This window comes from Asterias amurensis, chromosome 16, assembly GCF_032118995.1.
Source record: "Asterias amurensis chromosome 16, ASM3211899v1".
NCBI lineage: Eukaryota > Metazoa > Echinodermata > Asteroidea > Forcipulatida > Asteriidae > Asterias > Asterias amurensis.
In genome coordinates, this window is record NC_092663.1 from 2,739,566 (window position 1) to 2,762,728 (window position 23,163).

General features: G+C 39.4%; 1 protein-coding gene across 3 annotated transcripts; it reads left to right on the forward strand.

The window, feature by feature from the left end:
* Positions 1 to 9,423: 9,423 nt before the first annotated feature.
* LOC139948861 (coiled-coil domain-containing protein 148-like) lies at positions 9,424 to 23,085 on the forward strand. 3 transcript variants are annotated; one of them, XM_071947212.1, is made up of 11 exons: positions 9,424 to 9,594; positions 13,293 to 13,456; positions 14,428 to 15,190; positions 16,323 to 16,467; positions 17,922 to 18,128; positions 18,593 to 18,733; positions 19,224 to 19,342; positions 19,647 to 19,764; positions 20,051 to 20,101; positions 22,091 to 22,180; positions 22,930 to 23,085. In XM_071947212.1, the coding sequence occupies exons 2-11, from the start codon at positions 13,378 to 13,380 to the stop codon at positions 23,083 to 23,085; spliced, it is 1,869 nt and encodes a 622-aa protein (XP_071803313.1). In that variant the 5' UTR covers positions 9,424 to 9,594; positions 13,293 to 13,377. The 3 variants fall into 3 exon arrangements, with proteins under 3 accessions (XP_071803313.1, XP_071803315.1, XP_071803314.1); XM_071947214.1 differs by lacking the exon at positions 9,424 to 9,594 and adding an exon at positions 9,714 to 9,809; XM_071947213.1 differs by lacking the exon at positions 9,424 to 9,594 and adding an exon at positions 12,225 to 12,408.
* The last annotated feature ends 78 nt before the right edge of the window (positions 23,086 to 23,163 follow it).

Consider the following 23,163-nt stretch of genomic DNA (forward strand, 5'->3'; position numbering starts at 1 on the left):
GCACAAACACATCTACCCTTTGTTTATTTTAACCTTTTAAAGGAATTATTCAAGAAATCTCACCCCCCCCCCCCCACACACACACAAAAAGGAAGAAAGAAAAAGAACAAAAAGAACAATCAGATAAAGATCAAGAAAAATCAAAGTTTTCAGGTAGTCTACTGTTATGTGGGATTGCATATATAGCACCAAAATTATCTCTCCCGTGGGATCCTATCACCTTATTCCAGAACTGCAAGTATCCATCCTTAAACATTTTGTTAATTTGTTTAATTTTTAGGCCCCTATGTGTTTGTTTATTTATTTTATTGATAATATGATAATTAAACCACTATTGATATCAAATAATGACTATTGATATCAAATAATGATTTAATCTGACATTTTGTGTACCCCATCCTTAAGACAATCAGATTAAATCATTATTTTACAGCAAAATTGGTTTAATTGTACAACACTTTGAGTTCATACACACAATATACACGTGTAATACAATTTGTACTGCACCCCCATTGAAATTTAACCTATTGTGTTTAATATTATTCCCCTTTATGCAGGAAAACACAACTTTGGACCAGTATTTGAAAGACATCAACAGGGACACCAGATCGAAACATTACGCTGATACTAGGTGGGTCTGCACTGGCTCCACAGCAAGTGTTCGTAATTTTTGAGCACAGTATGCATTTGAACAGTCATCTCTTGTGAAAGCACTGGATGTGTGTTTCAAAACACACTTTGTCTTCGACTTGAGCTACCAGGAGAAGTGTTCTGGCATTTGGGAGTTCATTGAATCGGTTGTGTTTGAACTCAAAGGCAATGTGAAGAGCAGCACTATTCGAGAGTTCAGGGCTTACTGTTCATCTCATGATTCATCTGATTAATGTTGACCATTCCATAAGCATTGTAGTTAAAGAAGTTCTTGCACAAAATGTTTGCAAATACGTATCAAAATCATAAGAGATGTGATAGTTGTGATAGTTTGGATTTATGGACCAACCTTACAATTCAATACCCTTCCAGTTTTGTCAAATTTGTCAAAATGTCAAATTCAACGCCGTTTTGATTGCTTAGCGACAATTAGGATAAACCAACAATTCCCCATACAAATTGTTCAAACCCAAAATTGAGTTTGACCTTGGAGTTCTTCTTTAAGCTGTGTTAGCCTGGAAGTATTTATTCTGACCTTGCAAATTAATGTTGACCATTCCAGAAGCATTGTAGTTAAAGATTTGCACGTATTGTTTGCAAATAAGTATCAAAATCATATGGAACAACCTTACAGTTTAAGCTGTTTTAGCCTGGAAGTATTTATTCCGACCTTGCCAATTAGGTAGATTTTTTGTAATTTTTTAAATTCAATGAAATTGTTGATTGATTATGAAACATACAGAACACCCCATTTTGCACATGTGATGTTTTGGATTGTTAATGTTGTTACCATTAAATTTTTATTAAAAAGTTGTTATCTTGAAATTCATGTTGTGGTCGCCAAGTCTCAGTATTTATAATGTGTCCATTTATTACAGCCCCAAACTTCATGAAATAACACTTTGCTAGTATTCAACCCAAGCATTGTGTATATTATTACCAGTTTTAAAGGCAAACAGTTTACATTAAAAATCGGTAAATACTTTACTTCAAAATTAAGTAATTATTTTACATGAGTGGGTTTATACCCAACAATTCAGTAAAAAAACTACCCAATATTGATGTAAAGTTTTACACAACTACTTACATTGTAAAGCGGTAAAGTCTTTACTTCAAAATTAAGTAATATTTTACATGAGTGGGTTTACCCAACAATTCAGTAAAGAAAACTACCCAATATTTATGTAAACTTTTACACAGCTATTAAGCAAGATGTTACCCAACGCCTGTTGGGTAAAGTTTTACCTAATAGTTATGGTGTTCGCCCACTACATCTAAAACAGGTAATATTTTACACAAGTTGTGTAATCTTTTCTCTGTGTGCACCAAAACGAATATAAAAACACAGTATTTTTAAAAGGCATAATACACTTTGGGTTTAAATAACCCCATTTCTTTCTTATCTCTTCAGTCTCCTGACGATGACTAAAGCAAGCTAGTCGAAATGTTGAGACCAATCTCAAGAATTGACTCCGCAGTAGTACAGTTAATTACGATCACAAAGCTTAAGTAGTAGTCCCAGCCAATGTTCTATACCTTCCGCCCGGTAGAAGTTAAGAAGCAGGACAGTTCTTTTTAGAACTGAGCAGTCCCCCAAACAATCCGCAAAATCTACTCCACGGTAGTAGAGTATAGAAGACAGTTCTCTAAGAACAAACTCTACCTGGCAAGTAGATACACACATGGTGTTACCGCAAACCAAATAAAATCAATTGAGACCCCCACCATGAAATGCCTCAAATTCTATTACAGTTGATTCGTTTCACCCCCATTCTGAAACAACTACACTGGCTCCCTATCTCTCAACGAATCCTCTTCAAGCTGATGCTCACTTAATGCTCATTGTCCACAAAGCTCTTAATGACAAGGCTCCCCACTATATTTCTGAACTGCTTCAAGTTTACACTCCATCAAGGAATCTTCGATCAAGTTCTATGCCTCTCCTCATTGAACCCAAATCTCGACACTCATGGGGTGACAGGTCTTTTTCTTCAGCCGCGCCACGCACCTGGAACTCTTTACCATTAATCTTCGATTTTGTCTCTGTACCGCAAAATTCAAGTCTCTTCTCAAAACTTATCTCATGTCACAGGTTTTCAATGACTAATTTTGTTGTGTCTGTTTTTCTTTGTGTTGTGTTTTGTTTTTGTTTTGTTTTTGGTTTTACTGCGCCTTGAACACCCAGCAGGGTGGATATGTGCGCATTACAAGTCTTATTATATTATGATATTATTATTATATACAGTGTGTGTAACTGTCAAATAATATTAACCTTAGGATCATTACAGATTGTAAGAAGAAAAAAAAGTCGAATGTATTTTAAAATGCCCCTGTGTTTTAACTCTCATAGATCTCATATTTCTGTACTACAAACCATGTGGTATTAATGTCCATCCTTTCTTTTTTTCCCCTCAAAACCTTAAAAAGGAGAAGATAAAAAGGTAAATATTTACATTTGTCTGTTTCCTAAATTGTGGCATGCATCAGGAGATGAACTTGACAGTCATTAAATTTACTTTTAGAACTCCATCAGGGGTGCTATAATACTTGTTTGTTTTTTCTCCTATAATGTTTTGTATATTATGTTTTCTTGGTCGTTCTTTTTTTTTCTTACTTCGCATTTTTACCTGTGCAATTAAAGGCAGTGGACATTATTGGTAATTACTCAAAATAATTATTAGCACTTTTAAACCTTTTCTGATTACTGGTAATGGGGAGAGGTTGATGGTATAAAACATTGTGAGAAGTAATTAATTACAAGCAAGTAATTTTCCACGAATTTGATTTCGAGACCTCAGATTTAGAATTTAAGGTCTCAAAATCAAGCATCTGAAAGCATAAGCTTCGTGTGACAAGGGTATTTTTTCGTTCATAGTTGTCTCCCAACTTCAACGACCAATTGAGCTCAAATTTTCACAGGTTTGTTTTTTTATGCATAATGTTGAGATACACCAAGTGAGAAGACTGGTCTTTGACAATTACCAATAGTGTCCACTGCCTTTAATAAATGAATGAGTAAAAGAAAGATCACAGATTTACACAAGACTTACATGGTCGAATGATGATATAAAAGTCGAAAACATCCGTTGAATTATTTCGGTATAGAATGTCGTTGATGAGAAATAAATAAAAATAAACTCCGGTTTGTAGTTTGTTTGGAGTTTATCTCTCAATAGCGTTTTATTGGCTGTTTTTAATCGATGTCATGCAAAAAATGTGTCATCGGTATTTCACTTTTTTTTCTTCTCGTGACTTAGAGGGCCAATCGATCTACTACAGGTTTGTCAATTTATAGCATAGAGTGCTTACACTGCCAACAACTGTTTTTAATTTATGTTATTTATTTATTTATTTGTAAAACCAAGTCTTTTCAAGAACTATCGTACTTCAGAGAGTCGTTTCTCACAATGTTTTTCCAACAGCTCTCTGTTTCTCGTTAAAGTAAAGTGTTTATGTTTTAATAATTTATTTGAGTAATTACCAAATGTGTAATTTTAAAGGGTCTGATGTGGATATTTTTTAGGACACAAAACACAATGTCAACAGATTTACACAAGCTCACACAGTTTGAAGATAATGACGGTAGAAAGCTTCCCTAAAAATACTTGCTGAGGTGCTGTAGTTTAACACACAAAAAATGGGTAAACCACGACGAAAATAATTTTAACATAACGTATTTTTGTGACATTGTTTCACCCATTTCTCAAAAACTGCAGCACCTAATGTTTTTTACTGTAAAGCTTTTCACCATCATTATATTCTAAAACTTTCTACCATTATTATATTATGTGAAGCTGTACCCAGGGATACTGGTACTTTTTCAAAATGTCCACAGATTTACATTAAACTTACAGGGTTTGAAGATAACGATAGTGGAAAGCTTCCCTTCAAATAAATTATTACTAAGGTTGTGTAGTTTTTGAGAAATGAGTAAACAAGTCACAAAATAATTTTGGTCTCATGAGACCAAAATTATTTTAGCATGTAAAATCCCCTTAACCAGTGACGATTATTATACCAAAACTATAACATAACTGGTTTATACTTTTTTACATGCTAAAACTGAGACGAAAGTTATTACTTTTACTCATTTCTCAAAAACTACGGCACCTCAGTAAGTAAACTTTTAAGGGAAGCTTTCTACTATCATAATCTTCAAACTGTGTAAGTTTAATGTAAATCTGTGGACATTGTGTTTTTTTGTTAGGAAAAAAACATAGACCCTTTAAAGGAATTTAAAATAAAGTGACAATGGTTACACTAGATTGAGCATTCTCGAGGTGGAACAGGATGAATACATTTCTGAAACAGATTGTACCACTATCAAGGTTCATATAGAACGTACAATGCATTGCGTGGGATGGGATTTTTTTTTTTAAGTAATTATAATATCTGCACCGTATCGGCGTTGCACATGGAAGACCTCTTGACTGCGGCACTAATGTATTCGAACCTTGACTGGCTTAGACTTGATTTCAAGTCTGGTTATTTCTAGTGCACCCGCCACAGAGAAATCCCCCATAGAGTTGCCATCACACGATTAGTCGTGGCCCAAGACTATGGTGCTTGATTCTGGATAGTGTACTAAGTGCGGTTGAATCGCCGAAGCGCGCCCGCCACGGTATGATCCAGTTACTTGGACGGCTTGAAATCTAGACTACACTCTGCAAGCTACCATACTCGTGATCGTAAAATAATGCCAAAGGGAGGTTAGTCTGCAAAAGGGCACTATAATGTGTATCGGGTAGACTATAAAAAGCCATGATCACAGACTTGGAACCAAGTCTATGTCTGGCTTTGTTGAAGCTTGTCCGGTTGCGCGCGCAAGAGAGCTAACTTTAAAGGGACCATTGCCTTAGATCGGGTTGATCTATGAAAGTGTGCGAAACCGTAGTGTATACATGAAATGCATAATGGTTAGGATGTTTTAAAAGTAGAATATGACGATCCACACAAATAGGCCTCGAAATTGCGTGTTTTTCCTTTTGTTTTGCGAACTAACGTTGGCTATTTTGTGTGTAGCAAAAAAAAAGACTCCCTAGCAATAAAATAGCGTGCCGTATTTAATGTAGTTCATAAGTATTATTCACGACGGGTTTAGCAAGAAAGTTAGGCGGCCATCTTGCGCGTTTACAGATTGCAATTATTCATTTTCTTACAGTGTTAGAGCCATTGGACCCTTTCGGTACAGAAAAAACAAAAAAAGGTCACAGATTTACAAATAATTTACATGGTTTACAGAAGGTAATGGTGAAAGACTTCTCTTGAAATATTAGTCCATGAAATGCTTTACTTTTTAAGAAAACGGTAAAACAATATTAATTCTCGTTTTAGCGAGAATTACGGATTTATTTCAAACACATGTCATGACACGGCGAAACGTGCGGAAACAAGAGTGGGTTTTCCCGTTACTTTCTCCCGACTCCGATGACCGATTTAGCCTAAATTTTCACAGGTTTGTTATTTTATATAAAGGTGTGATACACGAAGTGTGGGACTTTGACAATACTGTTTACCGAAAGTGTATAATGGCTTTAAAGCACCGGAAGGTAAGCATGCAATGTCACGAGCTTACCGTTAGAGCGCCATGAGAATTGAAACTGTACTGTAAGCACAAAATCGGCAGTAGGCCTAGTGTTAATTAAAGCAGCTCTACGAAATTGTGGGAAAATTAACCCATGGAAAAAAAAACATGGGATTCAATGGTGTTGAATTTAGGGCATTCGATGGGATCCAGTGGGATCAAAAGGTGATTTTTCCCCGGGATCCTAATTGATCCCAGTTGATTCCACTTGGAATACTGTTGAAACAAATGGGATTCCCCACAGTGGATCTCATTCAAACTGTATAGGGAGTGGAGCGGAGAGCAATCACCGATGTTCCGACTACCTGTGAGTTGTCGTTTTTGTAAGGGTTGTAATTATATGAATTTTAAAAGGATATAATAACTCACCGTTATCATGTTGCAGATCAGAGCGAATTCCTTCGCATATTTATGGAGATAGGTGTGGTCCCACTGCTGCAACAGCTGCCGGCGTCTGCCAAATGAATGTAGATATTCCGCCAGTGTCACTCAGAAGTATAGTGGGGGGGGGGGGGGGGCCTAGTCTTGAAGTCAAGACGGTAATTGTTAAGCGCGGTGTGTAGTTACAGCGCGGCGTAGTTGCGGGGACGATACACACACCCTCGATCCCAGTATGTGTGTGTGAGTCAGTCGCGCGCTACCTACGACTGTTGCATGTGTAACATCGCACTGTGACTGTTGCATGAAAGGCAGACAAATAGGCAGCGCCTAACGACTTGTCATCAAGTCTAGGGGGGGGCCTAAAATAATGTGTATTCGTGTACAGCTCTCATTGGGCGCGTAGCGTAGACTCCCACGTTCGGGAAAAACGGATGTTTAGTCTTTAATCAAGTCGTACATCATTGTATGTCATCAGCCAACGGTATATTATGTACATGAACTGCAGCATGTGTGCCACCGAATGAGAGCTGAGCGCATGTTCATGGAGGCTACCGTATCCATCAGTAAACCCTGCCTACACTTAGCAACAGCCTAGCAACGAGAATATTGCACGATTTGGGTTTTCCCCGAGCACGCAACACACATTCCAGTGCCTATTGAACCGTGCACGTTGGCGTCTGAAACGACCCGAAACTGTTTTGCTTTTGAGCAATAATTGCGGGGGTAAACACGTAATATGGCCGCCCAATTTTTCTGTTAACCTGTGAAATACACTAAGGCTTAAAGGAACACTACAGAATTGGTTTTTGCTGACAAAACATTTGCTGGCAGTGTAAGTACTTTATGTAATCCACCATAATATACATAAACTGAGATCGATCGGCCATCTGGGTCACAAGATAATAGTGAAAAACCGATTACAAATTTTGCATTGCTTCGATGGCAAAATAAAAATGAATAAAACGCTCACTGAGCGACAAATTCCAACCGCGAAATTAGATTATTTATTTCTCATCAAAATGACATTTCAGACAGAAATATTTCAAGGGATGTTTTCAACTATCATCATCATTAGACCGTGTAAGTTTTATGTAAATCTGTGATCTTCACGATTTTTGTTTCTTACCAATTCTGTAACGTTCCTTTAAGCAAGTTTTTCTGCTACTGTAAGCATGCAAAATTGCTTACCGCTAGCGCTAAGCAGCGCTATGAAATTGAGGCCTTGTCTCAAATGACATCAGCAATTTATTACTTGTTCTTTCTTTTATCTGCAATAATTGGGGCATACCTTGCAAATGTCATGTACATGTTTTTATAACCTCTAAGGGAATGTTTCGCACAAATCTAATGTTAATGTTCAATGCTTGAAAGATTTGTCAATCTTATTCTAAATAAATAAAAAGTTTTTTAAATTAGCCTGTTTTCAGTGTGTTTTATTTTTTTTTTGAAGAAAGTTCATTCTGTTAATGCTTTTAATGAGGGTCCGATATCACACATGGATTTAGGACTTTGTTTAAATAAACTTATGCTTTCTCAATTTTAGTACTTGCACTGTTTTCCTCTTTGTTTACGGGCACATGCTCGTTTTAAAAGACATATTAGGACATCCATGCAATGCACAAGCTATAGTTGGCAGGAAAAACTGACATTATTTCTAGACTGATTTTAGTGCAGCTCTATCAGGGCCACGTCTGTTCATGTGTGGTTTGTTGTCATTAGCCTTCGAGAAAGACTGCTGTGCTAGTGCGCAGCCAGTACCATGGAGGTAGAAATGTCATAATGTTATTTTTGCACATCAATTGATTTTCATACACACTTTATAACATGCGTTATATGGTACGGTGGGTTAGATAGGGCGAGGCTAGGCATCGCACGGCAGACGGGTCGAAAGCGACCGTGACCAACCAAGAACGTCACTTATCAGCAGACCAATCATCAAGCAGAAGTTGAGAGCCTATGTTACTCCACTTTATCCACTGGTTTCATGTGTGAAAAGACAGGTATGAAAGGCGGCCGTTCATGTCATTGAAGTGCCCGCCCTCTGTGTTGGATTAGACGGGAGGTGCGCGCAACCAACCTATCGAAGTTCAAGGAAAGGAAGTTGCGCGTAAGTTAAAAACCAAATTAGACCAGGTACACACCGGTTGTACCTGGTCTAATTTCATAGAGCTGCTAAGCAAAACAATTTGCAAAGCATAAAATTTCTTCCTTGGTAAAAACAAGGATTACCAACCAAATTTCAATTAAATTGTTGCATATTTCCTTGTTACTGGTATTTTAACTGTTGTTTGTTCATCCTAAAGTCACGTTAAAATTTGGTTGGTAATCTTGTTTTTATCAGGAAGAAATTTCATGCTAAGCAAATTTCTGTGCTTAGCAGCTCTATGAAATTGGGCCCAGGTCTAATTTGGTTATCAACCTACGCGCAACAAACCAATCATAAAGCTTGGTTATTAACTTACGCGCAACGGACCAATCATACAGCAGCAGTTGTCCACACGTAAGAGGGCGGTATTTAACACCACCGTTATAGACCTTTTCGCAAATACTGGGGCGCGCGCGTAAAGCTTGGAATTAGGTGCATAGACCATAGATATAGAATAGAATAACGCTTGGAATTAGGTGCATTGTGGTCTAGCTGATTACAAATTTGATTCATATATATCCCACAATGCACCTCATTCAACAGTCTGCGCTTGCGCATTGGTATTTGCGATAAGGTCTATTTCAGTCTGGTTTAATTTTTCACCCGCAAACAAAATACCACCGTTAAACCAGCATAGCGCCCTCATGTTTGTGTTGGTACAATAATTAAAAACACACGGTACACATGTCAACGCAACGACCATTCAGCTCAACTTCAGTGCTGAACTTTGAATTCGTTAATATTTTCTTCACTTTTTGGCAGAACTTTCGCCATTTCTGTGGGTACAAACTACCATCTCTTAGCGAGAGAATCCCAATTGATCGAAAGGAAGGTAAGCAAACACTGTCACTGCGCTCACTCAGACCATAGAGCAATAAACTGCTCAGCCATGGTCAGACATTTCGGTTTTGTCCGGCTCTCGTCTCAACGGGAGACGAGAGCCGACGAACGAAACCGAAACAGTTCTAGGTGGAGCGATTCAGGTGGAGGAGTAAAGTCAGAGAGATCAATTTTATTACATACAAGGTCCTCCTCCCAGTTTTCACGGTAAAATGCCCTTTTCTTTGAATTGGGAAAAATATAATGATTTGATCATGAATTGTGAATTGAAATAGTGTTTGATGAAACTTTTTCGGTGGGCAAATTTTGTTTATACGGCCTCAACATTATGACATATTTTTGTAGGCTACCTTGTAGAAATGCCTAATTAATAATGTACCAAACTTTTTGCATTTACAAGTGCAAATAATCAGTGGAGCCTTACGTTAGGGAGTCCGGCACTTTTGAGGTTTTTCCAGAGCACCTACACAAAATTGATATCAATGGAAAGCTTGTCCCATGAGTAATGTGATAGTAAAAAAATTATTGCCATAGGTTCATTATTCACAAAGTTATGCTAGAAACACGTAAGTTACGTGTTTCTAAGGTTTGGTCAAGGGAAATAAAACCAAATAATAATCTTGGCAAATAAAACAAATTTGTTTTCAAGGGACTGTTTACATCGAATGTCGGTCACTTCGTATCCAAGTAACTTCGTACCCAAGTCACTTCGAACCCAAGTCACTTCAAACCCAAGTCACTTCTTACCCAAGTCACTTCGTACCCAAGCCACTTCGTACCCAAGTAACTTGGTACCCAAGTCACTTCGAACCCAAGTCACTTCAAACCCAAGTCACTTCGTACCCAAGTCACTTCGTACCCAAGCCACTTCGTACCCAAGTCACTTCGTACCCAAGTCACTTCGAACCCAAGTCACTTCAAACCCAAGTCACTTCGTACCCAAGTCACTTCGTACCCAAGTCACTTCGTACCCAAGTCACTTCGTACCCAAGCCACTTCGTACCCAAGTCACTTCGTACCCAAGTCACTTCGAACCCAAGTCACTTCAAACCCAAGTCACTTCGTACCCAAGTCACTTCGTACCCAAGTCACTTCAAACCCAAGTCACTTCGTACCCAAGTCACTTCGTACCCAAGTCACTTCGTACCCAAGTCACGTACGTGAATGAGTTGGGTACGGTTGTTGAGACGAAGGAAACAATTTGAAACGATCACCTTCGTTGTTTTGGGGGTTTTTTTTAAACCAAAGTTGGGGATTCGTTTTTGTTATGAGTAAATAAAACATTCCCTTTTTTGGAGAGTTTTTAAAACAGCAAACGTAGTATTAGTAATTTACGGAGGAAAAGCTTGTGTAAAATATGCCCTCAATAACTGCCATTCTCCATCGGTCAAGTCAAAAATGCAGCCCATGACTCCATGAGAAAATCGCGTCAAAGTGAAGAACATTCATTCAGCAAAAATAATAATAACTGCAAACTTTTTTTTTACAAAGGTTAGTGAGGAATATTTATTCTGATCTTCCCGCAAGTTGTTTTTAATTACCGTGAAATATAATCAGTGTCGATGTCCACATGAAAGAAAATAATGAAGGCTTGCCAATTCTGTCAGATTCATACAATTGGGGTACGAAGTGACTCGGGTACGAAATGACTTGGGTATGAAGTGACTTGGGTACGACAATTTTTGTACAAAAAATTAATCGGTGGGTGTGGCAGAATACAGAAAGTTTTCTAACAAAACTTCCAAAGATTTTTTACTTGTTGTTAATTATATTATTCATAAATAAGATTAGGCCTACTTCTTGCCAAAAAAACAGGGATAATTTTCCACCCAATCTATTCTACGAACGCACCAGCATCAGATTGGGGGTACACCAGCTAATCTTTCCATTTTTCTTTTGTAGCCTTGAATCAAGGCTGTTGGCGTAGTGTGCCCCGGCTCGGTGCACGGCACGATTCGGCAACAAAAACTGCACCCAGTGCATACGTGTACATGAACAATGTATACATTGCATTCATTGTGCATTGTACAGCGAGCACAGTATACATGTACATACATGTAGCGTAGTCATGACTACCGTTGTATGGTACATGTTCCTAATGTACATGTTATGTATACGTGTACATACGCTGTACACTTACGCACTGTGTTATGTACAGTGTATTGGGGGTGCACTGGCAGAATTCAGTGATGGGGACTGGAGCGCCTTGATCAAGGCTATTCCATGTGGCTTGTGATTGTGTGGTCATGATGGAGGAATGATTTATTTATTTTATTTTGTGTGGAGGGGGGGGGTGGTACTGCAGTCCTGTTTATGCCACCGTTCACAAGTGAAAGAGTAGGGCTATTCACTGATTCAGGCACAAACGAAAATCTCAATAGAACTGTAGCTTTAGCAAACCCTTTGCATTTTTGTCTGAAATTTCCCACCAGGCCCAGACAGACATGAGTCAAATCCCTTGCGGTGGGTTGTCTCAAGGCTAGGCTGGTCCCCTAACTGTCTCTATCTGCAAGGATAAAGACGGGAACTTGCTTTTCAGAACCAGTCATTTGATTTGATATGATGATTTCAATGGATAAACATGTAGTGGTGTGATGTGGTGAGTGATGTTAAGCTTGCAATATCTGAAGTTTGATTGGTCTGACTCTATGACGACGTTTGGCAGCTGCACCTGCGATCGTCTTCACATGAATGTAGGTGAAAGGTGATTATGGACCGCTCTGCATTCCCAAACCTGTTCCCCATTCTCGGGACCACATTTTGACGGCGAGCACGCACTGTACTGTATGCTACAGGTTGTTTCTTAGTAAGTTGGGGTGATAGCTTAGGGACCTCTCACACAAGAATTGGACTTGAATCAAGTCTTAGGTTAAGGCGACTCTCTGACGCCATTTATGAGCATCGAAGTATGACGTCAGATGTTCAGGCTAGTTCTCTCTCGAGTCTGTGCCATGCTCGTAAAGCCTGGTTCATACTTCCTGCGAATGCGAATGCGAAGTGAATTTGACGTCACAACCATCCTTTCGCACTGATATTAGCAAGTGAGTTGAACAGAGTTGAGCTGCTGCAAATTATTCGTTGCGAATTTGTGACGTCAACATTCGTATAGCATTCGCATTGGCAGGAGTATGACGGAGTAATCAGGCTGACACAAACTCTTTAGAGGAATTCAACTGTCGTTTAAAGCCATTGGACATTTTCGGTAAACAGTATTGTCCAAGGCCCACACTTCGTGTATCACAACTATATAAAATAACAAACCTGTGAAAATTAAGGCTCAATCAGTCATCGGAGTTGGGAGAAATTAACGGGAAAACCCACCCTTGTTTCTGCACGTTTCGCTGTGTCATGACATGTGTTTGAAATAAATCCGTTATTCTCGATATCAAGAATTGATATTGTTTTAATGATTTCTAAAAAAGTAAAGCATTTCATGGAATAATATTTCAAGAGAAGTACATAACTTCAAGTGACAAGGGTGTTTTTTTTCCCCATTATCATCTCCCATCGTTGACGACTAATTGAGGACAAATTTTCACAGATTTATTATTTTGTGCATGTTGAGAGAAGACTGGTCTTTGATAACCACCAATAGTGTCCAGTGTCTTTAAGATGTAATAATGTTTTAACTATACATTGTTTTCTTGGTCATTGGTGCCAACCCTTTGCATTTTTTTCTGTAATTTGCAGACCCAACCTTATCAGATGAAGGTCCTCTCCCTGCCATCACTGTCATCAAGATAAATTCCAGTTTTAAAAGCAATTCTGCTCCACCATGACCGGACGAGATTACAAAGCTTTCCTAACGCATCACAGGACTGGACCAAAAGAAATTGGTAGAGCTTATGAATCAGGTAACTTAAGACTCTGTGTAATTTAAAGAATTGAATGGTGGAAGTGTCGTAGCCGAGCGGTTAAGAGCACTGAATTCAAACTCTGGTGTTTCTGATCAGCAGAGTGTGGGTTCCAATCCCCAGCCGTGACACTTGTGTCCTTAAGCAAGACACTTAACCATTGCTTCGTCCTTCTGATGGAACGTAAAGCTGTTGTTTAAAAATTGTTGAGTAAACGCGTGTAAAAGAACCCAGTGCACTTATCGAAAAGAGAAGGGGGTTCGCCCGGTGTTCCTGGCTGGATTTGCTGTAATAATACCTGGTGTTGTGTACCCTTTGGCAAAAGGCGCATTAATACAGTTATTATTATTAAAGATGTTTTAAAAGTAGAATACAATGATCCACACAAATTTGCCTCGAAATTGCGTGGTTTTCTTTTTACTGTGCAAACTAACACGGTCGGCCATTTATGGGAGCCGACGGTGTTAGTCGACCGAGGTAAAAGGAAAATCAGGCAATGTTAAGGCATGTTTGTGTGGATCATTATATATTCTACTTTGACAACATCTTTCTTCCCGCCCGCATTTTATAACAAACAGGGACAAATGCTTTTCAAAGACCAACTCGACCGATCCAAGGCAACGGGTGTCCTTTAACATCGACAGAGCACCACAAGACACAGACTTGTGCAGAGACGTCATGGCCTCTGTAGCCCAAACTCACAGAGTACTCAACTTTTCACAATAAAACATGGTTGAACTAAAAACTACATCTTTTAATATACGATTTCTTGTTCTTCTTTGTTCTAACCGTAGCCATTTGATCTTTTCCCACTCCCCACGTGTTCTTTTTCAGAACATTTTCCAACTTGGATTGGATTGGGTTTTTTGTACTTGTTTAATGCATCTGAAGAAGGACCTGTTTGGATCGACAGCTGTAAGGCCATCTACCCTGCTCATTAAACACAATTTTTTTTATAAATCCGTTTTCAGATAAACTGCTCATTCGTATGACACAAGGCCTCGGAAGCAGCCGGTATGTCACCCCAGACTACGAGAAGCTCAAAGCTCTCACGCTGGAAAAGAAAATCACCGGCAACAGATCCTTGATAAAGGTTAACCGCCTGGCAGCCATCTCCAAAGCTAGCCAAGAGAGCAGCCTCCTGAAACAGCATCGGATGGTCTGGCAGAAAGAAGTCCTACGCCTCGACGCCGTTCGCAAACGAGCCGAAGCAGAGCAGGCTTTGGTTTTCCAGAGCGGCATGTCCGAGAAATCGTCCATTTCGATGTTCATGCTGGACGTAGAAGATCAAGAGCTCGAAGCCAAAGCTCAGTTGAAAGATTTTAAGGCTTCAACCGTGGACCCTATCTGGACTCTCCGAGAAGACCTCCAAGCCTGGTTGTCCGAACATTCGATCCGGCTTCGTGGTCGCTCACCCCCGACTGAAAATCTCACGGAGCAACACGCCAAAATCTCTGAAACCGTAGAGTCTGTTTACGAACAACAGCAGGCTATACTGGACCGACTTGGACACGAACAGCTCAGCTTAGAGCAGGATCTGAACTCAAACTACTTGAGAAGTCTCTTCGCCGGTGCTGAAAAGTGGGTGGTGGAAGGGGTTCCGGTTGAAGCTCAGGTCTTAGTTTGTCCCGATATGGAACTGAGAGATTCGGTATTGTCCGAGTTTGTAGTGTTGGACCAGAAGTATCTGCGGAGACTCAGAGAGCTGGATAAATTGCATCCAGATGTTTTGAGGTAACCACTTTTTGCAAAAGATCATTTAAGTTAAAATCTAATATCAGTGTTTAAAGGCAGTTGACACTATTGGTAATTACTCAAAATAATTATATTAGCATAAAACCTTACTTGGTAACGAGTAATGGGGAGAGGTTGGTAGTATAAGACATTACGATGGGATGTTTATAAACGGTTGATAATGACCAGCTGGAGCTGTTTATAACCGGTTTTTTTTCAGATGGTATTTGTGCGAGTTTAACCCACAACCTCTTTCAATCGATCTCGCTGCGCCATTCGGCCCATGGATACGAGGTCAGGATGCACTACGTGAACAAATTCATTTCCTAGACTCTCTCATAAAAATGCACCACATGTTCAGAGCTCGACTTCGGACAACGGATATGATTTTGTACAGAGTTTCCTACTTTATTATACCTTTTAACCAAAATGGCAAGTATGAATGGGAATAAAAGAGTAGTGGCTCATTTTTAAACGGCCAATTAAAGCCTTGCATGGTCACCTTCAGCTCGGGCCTTTATCGCATGGCCCATGACCTTGCCAGGTTTTAAACGGCCGTTTAAAGCCATTGTACACTTTCGGCACAGAAAACAAACAAAAAGTTCACAGATTTACAAATAACTTACAGGGTTTACAGAAGGTAATGGTGAAAGACTTCTCTGGAAATATTATTCCATGAAATGCTTTACTGTTCGAGAAAACATTAAAACGATTATCAATTCTTGTTGTCGAGAATTACAGATTTATTTTGAACACATGTCATGACACGGCGAAACGTGCGGAAACAAGTGTGGGTTTACCCTGTTATTTTCTCCTGACTCCAATGACCGATTGAGCCTAAATTTTCACAGGTTTGTTATTTTTTTTTATCAGTTGTGATACACGAACTGTGGGCCGCTGGACAATACTGTTTCCCGAAAGTGTCCAATGGCTTTAAAAACTTAACACTACCATTTTATTCCCTTATTATAAATGTAGACTAAAATGTGGACACAGCCTGTGAGTCGCGTTTCAATAACAATAACCCCTAAAAGGTTTAATTTTTCTTTTGATTTTATTTAATTATACTTTTTTATTATTTTTTATTTAAATTAAATGCTCCTTTACAACAGTGATCTTTTGTTTTTTACAGGTCGGACACCGGTGGTTGGAGCGACCAGGATCATTTTGCCTTCCAAGCTATCGTAGACCAGTACCCACATGACCTGTCCAATAGGAGATCTCTCTATATCAACAGGTTACGCCGTCAGCTTCCACACAAAACACGAGCAGATGTGGTAAGAGTTATCATAAATTAAATGTAAATCAGTGAAAGTGTTGTTAGTTAAGGTTTGCTGTAACACCATAAATATCGCAAATACTCGATACGCATTCGTTAGGTGTGGAATGAGGTGTATGCTGGTTTGATCGCTAGATAGACCAGCATGCACCTCATTCAACGATTAGCGTTTGCACAATGGGTATTTACGAAAAGGGTCTACATGTATGTGTAAATAATAATAATAATAATAATAACAAACTCTTATATAGCACATTTGACAATAACCGTATCAATGCTCTTTACATAAGTGCCCAGCCGTCGATTGCACAAAACTCTTCCTAGTTTAAGAATAATCTTGGGACTTAGGACGAGTCCCAACCCTGCACTGTAGCATGCAGACCTTAAGATTAATCCTAAGTTAGGAAGAGTTACTCGTCCTAACTCGAGATGAGACGAGTCCTAACTCTTTGTGAAATCGACGGCAGGTCATAGGGCCAATAACATCCCTGTAATGTTTCTCAGCTCCCTAGGGAGTACACAGCCCTGAGCTGCCTGTAAGGCGCTTCTGGCTTTTTCATACACAATAACAACCTCTACCATCGCAGGTACCCATTTATACCCCTGGGTGAAGAGAAGCAATTATAGTAAAGTATCTGGCTCAAGGACACAGGTGTCACGACCGGGATTCGAACCCACACTCCGGTGAATCAGCACCAGAACTTGAATTCGATGCTCTTAACCACTCGGCCATGACACTCTATAAATCCCTTTTGAGTAGTGTTGGTTCTGAGAAGAAGCGGTGGTCGACAACTCAACGTTTTGATCAGTATGCTCCGATTGTCTTCAGGAGGACGCTGCACTCTGTTGCTGCCCACTGCGTACACACTGTTGGTAATAAGTGGTTGCTCATTGAACTGACTCACAAATGACTTGGAATTGGCAATTTATTTGTTTGCATAGTGTTTGCATAGTGTTCATTAAGCCCATAGATGAGTATTTAAAATGAATTCCAGCTGCATCTGAGAGGTGACCCGTACCCCCACTAGTTGATTAAACATGGAATGACCCCTGTACTTCTTACATCATGCAAAGCTTAAATTCTAACTTAAAGGAACACGTTTCCTTGGATCGGCCGAGTTGGTCTTTGAAAAGCCTTTGTAAACATTTGTTATAAAAAGCATGATTAGAAAGATATTTTAAAAGTAGAATATAATGATCCACATGATTTTGCCTCGAAATTGAGTGGTTTTCCTTAATCTTTGCGAACCTACATGGTCGGGCGTGTTAGTCGACGAGGTAAAAGGAAAACCACACAATTTCGAGGCATACTTGTGTGGATCATTTCATTCTACACTTAAAATATATTTCTAATCAATCATTTTATAACAAACGGTTACAAACACTTTTCAAAGACCAACTCGACCGATCCAAGGCAACGTGTTCCTTTAACGTGAACTATATGTTTGGCAGGTGGCCCATGAAGACTGGACTTTGAGCAACAGGTTCTACACAGAGCATCGTCGGACCCTGATTAACTGTTGGGCCAGAGACAAACAGGAGCTGTATGACAAAGCAGTAGCTGTGTTTGCTGATGCCTGCCTCGCTCAGGAACTGCAACAAGCTACGGCCATCAACATTCAGCGGCAAGATGAGATATGCAGGGAACTTGCCCAGAAAGTAAGATATGAAAACTCATAAGGGTTACAAGGTTACTAAGGGAGGAATGCTACGCGTTTTCTTCAGTATGTTTTTGCGTTCAAAGCCTGAAAGTGCATGTTGGCTACACCTGTATTCCTCTAGCTATAATATTCACAAAGTAAATGAGCTGTCTACAGTTGTTTTCTCAAAAGGTTAAGAAAACGATGTAATACACACATCGATGTATATGGGTAGACACTGTGCTAAAACAATATGTGCTTAAACATAGGATTCGAACTGCCTCTAGTTCCTAGAATTCTTAAGGTCATGGGTTCAAATCCCACCCGAGTTATATGCCTGTGATTTTTTTTACAGAACTCGGGGAAGGTACTGAGTATACAGTTCTTAGTATGGATAAAACCAAAATTAATGTTCTTTATCCCGATGTAATTTTCCATCTGTTTTATCACTGTTCTTACACCCCCTCAAACAAAAACCAATAGGTACAGCGATGGCGAGAGCAGAAGCTTGAAGCCATGAGGTTGGAGGACGAAATGGCGTCTCAACGACGACAGGTTTTTGAGCAGCAGAGGATCAAGGAGCAAGAGGCTGAGAAGAAGAAAAGAGCACTTAACAAACAGAAGGTAACCAGGCCTTGCTCTTAAAGACACTGGACACTATTGGTAATTGTCAAAGACCAGTCTTCTCAACATGTGCATCAAATAACAAACCTTGAGCTCATTTGGTCGTTGAAGTTTCAAGATAATAATGAAAGGAAAAAAACCCTTGTCACACGAAGTTGTGTTCTTTCAGATGTTTGATATGGGGACCTCAAATTCTAATTCTGAGGTCTTGAAATCAAGTTCGTGGAAATTTACTTCTTTCTCGAAAACTACATCACTTCATTTGTACTATGAACAACTCTCCATTACTCGTTAACAAGTAAGGTGTTATGCTAATAATTGTTTTGAGTAATTACCAATAGTGTCAACTGCCTTCAAAACAAGTCCACTTGAATATAAAACTTTAAATGAATTATAAAGTGAAAGTTTTGTATGTTGTGGTGAAAGTGCCCCTCAGTTTGTTAAATCTTTTGCAGCTGAATAACCCTTAATGTATTTCATGTGCAAACAGTTGGACGTCTACCACACTAAGCAGTTAAAAGAGCAGGAGGCTAGGGAGCGTGAAGGCAAACAACGTCTGCTTGAGCTGCAAGAAGCCATGGCCCAACAAGCCCAACAGGATAAAGAAAGGTATGCTCGTCGTTGGTGTCTCTGCCGTCGATTTCACCAAATTCTGTCTACTAAAGGCCGAGTCACACTGCAACGATAACGAAAACGATAACAATCCCGATGCAAAGAGAACGCATTCTTTAACGTTGCTGTAATGTGCATCATTGTTGTTGATAACATGTAAAGTAAACCCATCAAGCAGCGTGTCTCCAATCAGTTGTTTCATCAATCTAAAACCGTCACAATGTTACAGTGCTCGAATCCACTCGGCCACTACACGCCATGAACCAGGTTTTTATGCAGAGATTTGTTTTTGGTTTGACAGAGTCGCTTATCGAGAAACATTGATTGAGGAGCGCTTGCAGAAACAGCAGGAGGAGAGAAGAAGGGAAGCTGAGGAAGAAATAGAAAGAGAACGACGACTAGATGCAATAAGACAAATGGTAAGACATTTATATCCCAGGGCCTAATTGCATTGAGCTGCTTGAAGCCACTGAACACTTTCGGTAAACAGTATTGTCCAAGGCCGACACTTTGTGTACCACAACTTATATATAAAATAACAAACCTGTGAAATTTAGGCTCAATCGGTCATCGGAGTCGGGAGAAAACAACGGGAAAACCCACCCTCGTGACATGTGTTTAAAATAAATCCAATAGTGTCCACTGTCTTTAAAAGCACTTTATACTATTATTATTGTTAATGTTATTATTCTTTTGACTTTACAGGTTGAAGTACATGTTGAACATGACCCCCAGAGAGTCTTCCAAGCCACCAAGGTATTGTGATGTTTGAAACTTTCAAGTTTGATTTTCAATTTTAGATCATAAGAGAAACTATAGTACCAAAAACCCCAAAAGGGAGAAGACAAGGAATGAAGTTTCAGTTTTTTAAGTGGCAGAAAAACCCCAGAGAAATATTCTGGGGAAAAAAACCCTGACAAAATCAGGTAGGGACTGAAAGCCCAATCCACATTGTGCCCCGATGAGATTTGTACCAGGGTCGAAGAGGTCGACCTGACAACGCGTAAAACTCGTGACGAGTTTCAGTTCTGATAGTGGGTGCGTTTGTTTAGCTTCACTGGGTCGACCCCGCAGTGCTCACTCGAGTGAGCCCCTGACAAGAGCTTAACGGACGATCACACTGGCCCTCTCATGGTGACGGCATGCACCTCAGATCACCCCCAAGTGACCCACTCCACAAGCAGGGCACTAGGGGCTGACCCTGGTGAGCCCGTCAAATCTATTCAAACGTACCGGGGATAGACCGGGGTTGACCCAGGGAAGCTAAACGAACGCATCCAGTGTTGGTTCTGAACAGTATTGGTTCTGAGAAACACGCCGGTTCTTCTCGGAACCAACGTTTCTCCCCCCAAAAGTTGTATGTATAGTCAGGTTGGCTTAGTGTTATCTTCCCGCGCCTTCCATCTCTGAGACCTCGGTTCGAATCCTATCGGGGCACAATGTGGTTGGGTTTTCTGTCTTTGCCTGGGCCTAATTTCAAGGCTCTGCTTACCGCCGAATTCTGCGCTTTGGCGCTATGATTCCCACGCTTCTGATTCCCCGCAAATTTCTGGGCTAGCCTTGTATGCCTAGAATGCCTAGTAATGTGAAATACGCTTGCCGTAAGCACAGAATTCCCTGCTTCCGTAAGCACCGATTCTGTGCCTACGGTAAGCAGAGCCATGAAATTGGGCCCTGGTGTGATCGTGTTGGTTTTTGCCCTGGAATAATTCTCTGGGGTTTTCCTCCTTCATTTAAAACTGAAACTCTTTTTTTGTCTTCTCTCCGTTGGGTTCTTGGATAGTACAGTGATTAAGTTCACTTCTCTGAGAGTCCTTGGCTTTACAACCAGAATAAATGAAATGTAATGGTTATACTCGCAATTGTATTCCTTTAGTTTCCTCACAAATTGTTTTTGCTATTGTCTTCCATTTTTATATGACCTCCTCTTTTTCCCTTTGTGTTCTTCATAACAAATATTGTGTTTTTTCAAACGGTTGATTTGCATATTGTTGTGTTATTTGCATAATTCTATTGTCTTCTTTTTAAATATTATCTTCTTTCCTTTGTCTTCTTCAAAACAAGGTTGGTTTGAATGGTTGATTTGCATAATATTGATGCATTTTTTTTACATAATTCTATTGTCTTCTAATTATATGTCCTTGGCTAAAACAATTCCTGGTTTTTCCAGGATACCTACCCTTAATCCTTTGCTCCTCTTTTTGCTATAAATGGATTTGTTTTCATTTGTACTCTAGTTCGTGCCTCTGGTTAAAATTTTGTTTCGGTTGAAAGCTAAGGCCATCTACCCTGCTAGTTTTTAGTATTGTGTGAATATTTTTTACGAGCTATGGTTTTCTTAAAACATTTATATGGGTATGATATTGATTTTTGTTCTCTGGTTCCTTACTTTTCATTGGATCTTGCCTTTCTTTTATATAAATTTTCTGTAGTTAAATTAAGCTGATTGTCTCTTGGCTGATTTTTTAAAACCTTAGTTCAAGTACTTGTAATTTTAGGCTTAGTGTGACTTGTACTTAGGCTTACCTTTAGCTGTTTACCATGTTTACTTAAGTTTTTGCTGTCAATGTTTTTATCTATGAGTTGCCTTGAGGCCCTCTTATAACTTTTTTTAATTATTATCATGGACAATATATAATTTGTTGCTGATTTGGCATTTGCTGAATTTAGAAATATTTATGTTGCTGAATTTGGGAATATAAAGTTGCTGAATTGATGACATTTGTTACATTTGATCCCATTTAGGCATTTAATGCACATCTTGGCATTGGAGTTGATGAGGATATCAACATACAGAAGCCACTGTTCGATGCCAGAGGGTTTACTTCAGAACAGGTAATGATCGTTTATTTACCTTATTTTGTAGCACATGAGGGCGCAATAACGGGAAAGCTCTAAAGAATTTCAAAGTTTTTGAGGCCTCACTAGTAAAATCTTGAACAGAGATTTTTTGCAATGAGGTTTTTTTTTCAAGAACTTGCTTGCCGGCCACCATCTCGGTGTTAAGGGAAAGTACATGTGAAAGAAAGAGGCCAGATTAACACATCCTTTTTGTCTTTGCCAACTCACACCTGTGGACTTGAACACACTGGACACTATTGGGAATTGTCAAAGACCAGTCTTCTCACCTGGTGTATATCAACATATGCATAAAATAACAAACCTGTGAAAATTTGAACTCAATTGATAATAATGGACAAAAAAACCTTGTCACACGAAGTTGTGTGCTTTCAGATGCTTGATTTCGAGACCTCAAATTTCAATTCTGAGGTCTCAAAATCAAATTCAAATATTTGAGTGGAAAATTACTTCTTTCTCGAAAACTACGTTTTTTCAGAGGGAGCCGTTTTATACTACCGACCTCTCCCCATTACTTGTTACCAAGAATGGTTTCATGCTTATAAATATTTTGAGTAATATGACCAATAGTGTCCACTGCCTTTAAGTTCAATGAGCCAAGTAATGAATTGTAAACACACCCACTCAGTGAAAATAGTGTATATTTTCTGAGTCTTGTGGCCAAAATGATTCATAGGGCTCACTTTCGAGTAATGTGAATGATATTTTGACGATCTTGATTTTAGGTAATGGCCGACCCGCGTGTAAAGCTTGAGGAAGCACTGCGTAGAGCTGGTTTACACCAGAATCCCTACGCTAGAGTGATGTTAAAGGACGTTAAGCCACTGAGGCCTCCAAGGAAGGACCAAGAATCCACCGTCTTCAAAGACGTTGACAAGTGAAGTCACCATGGCAGTAAGTCTTCCCAAAACTATATGCCAATAATTTCCTTCAGAAGCTTTCTGTTATTGCAGACCTTG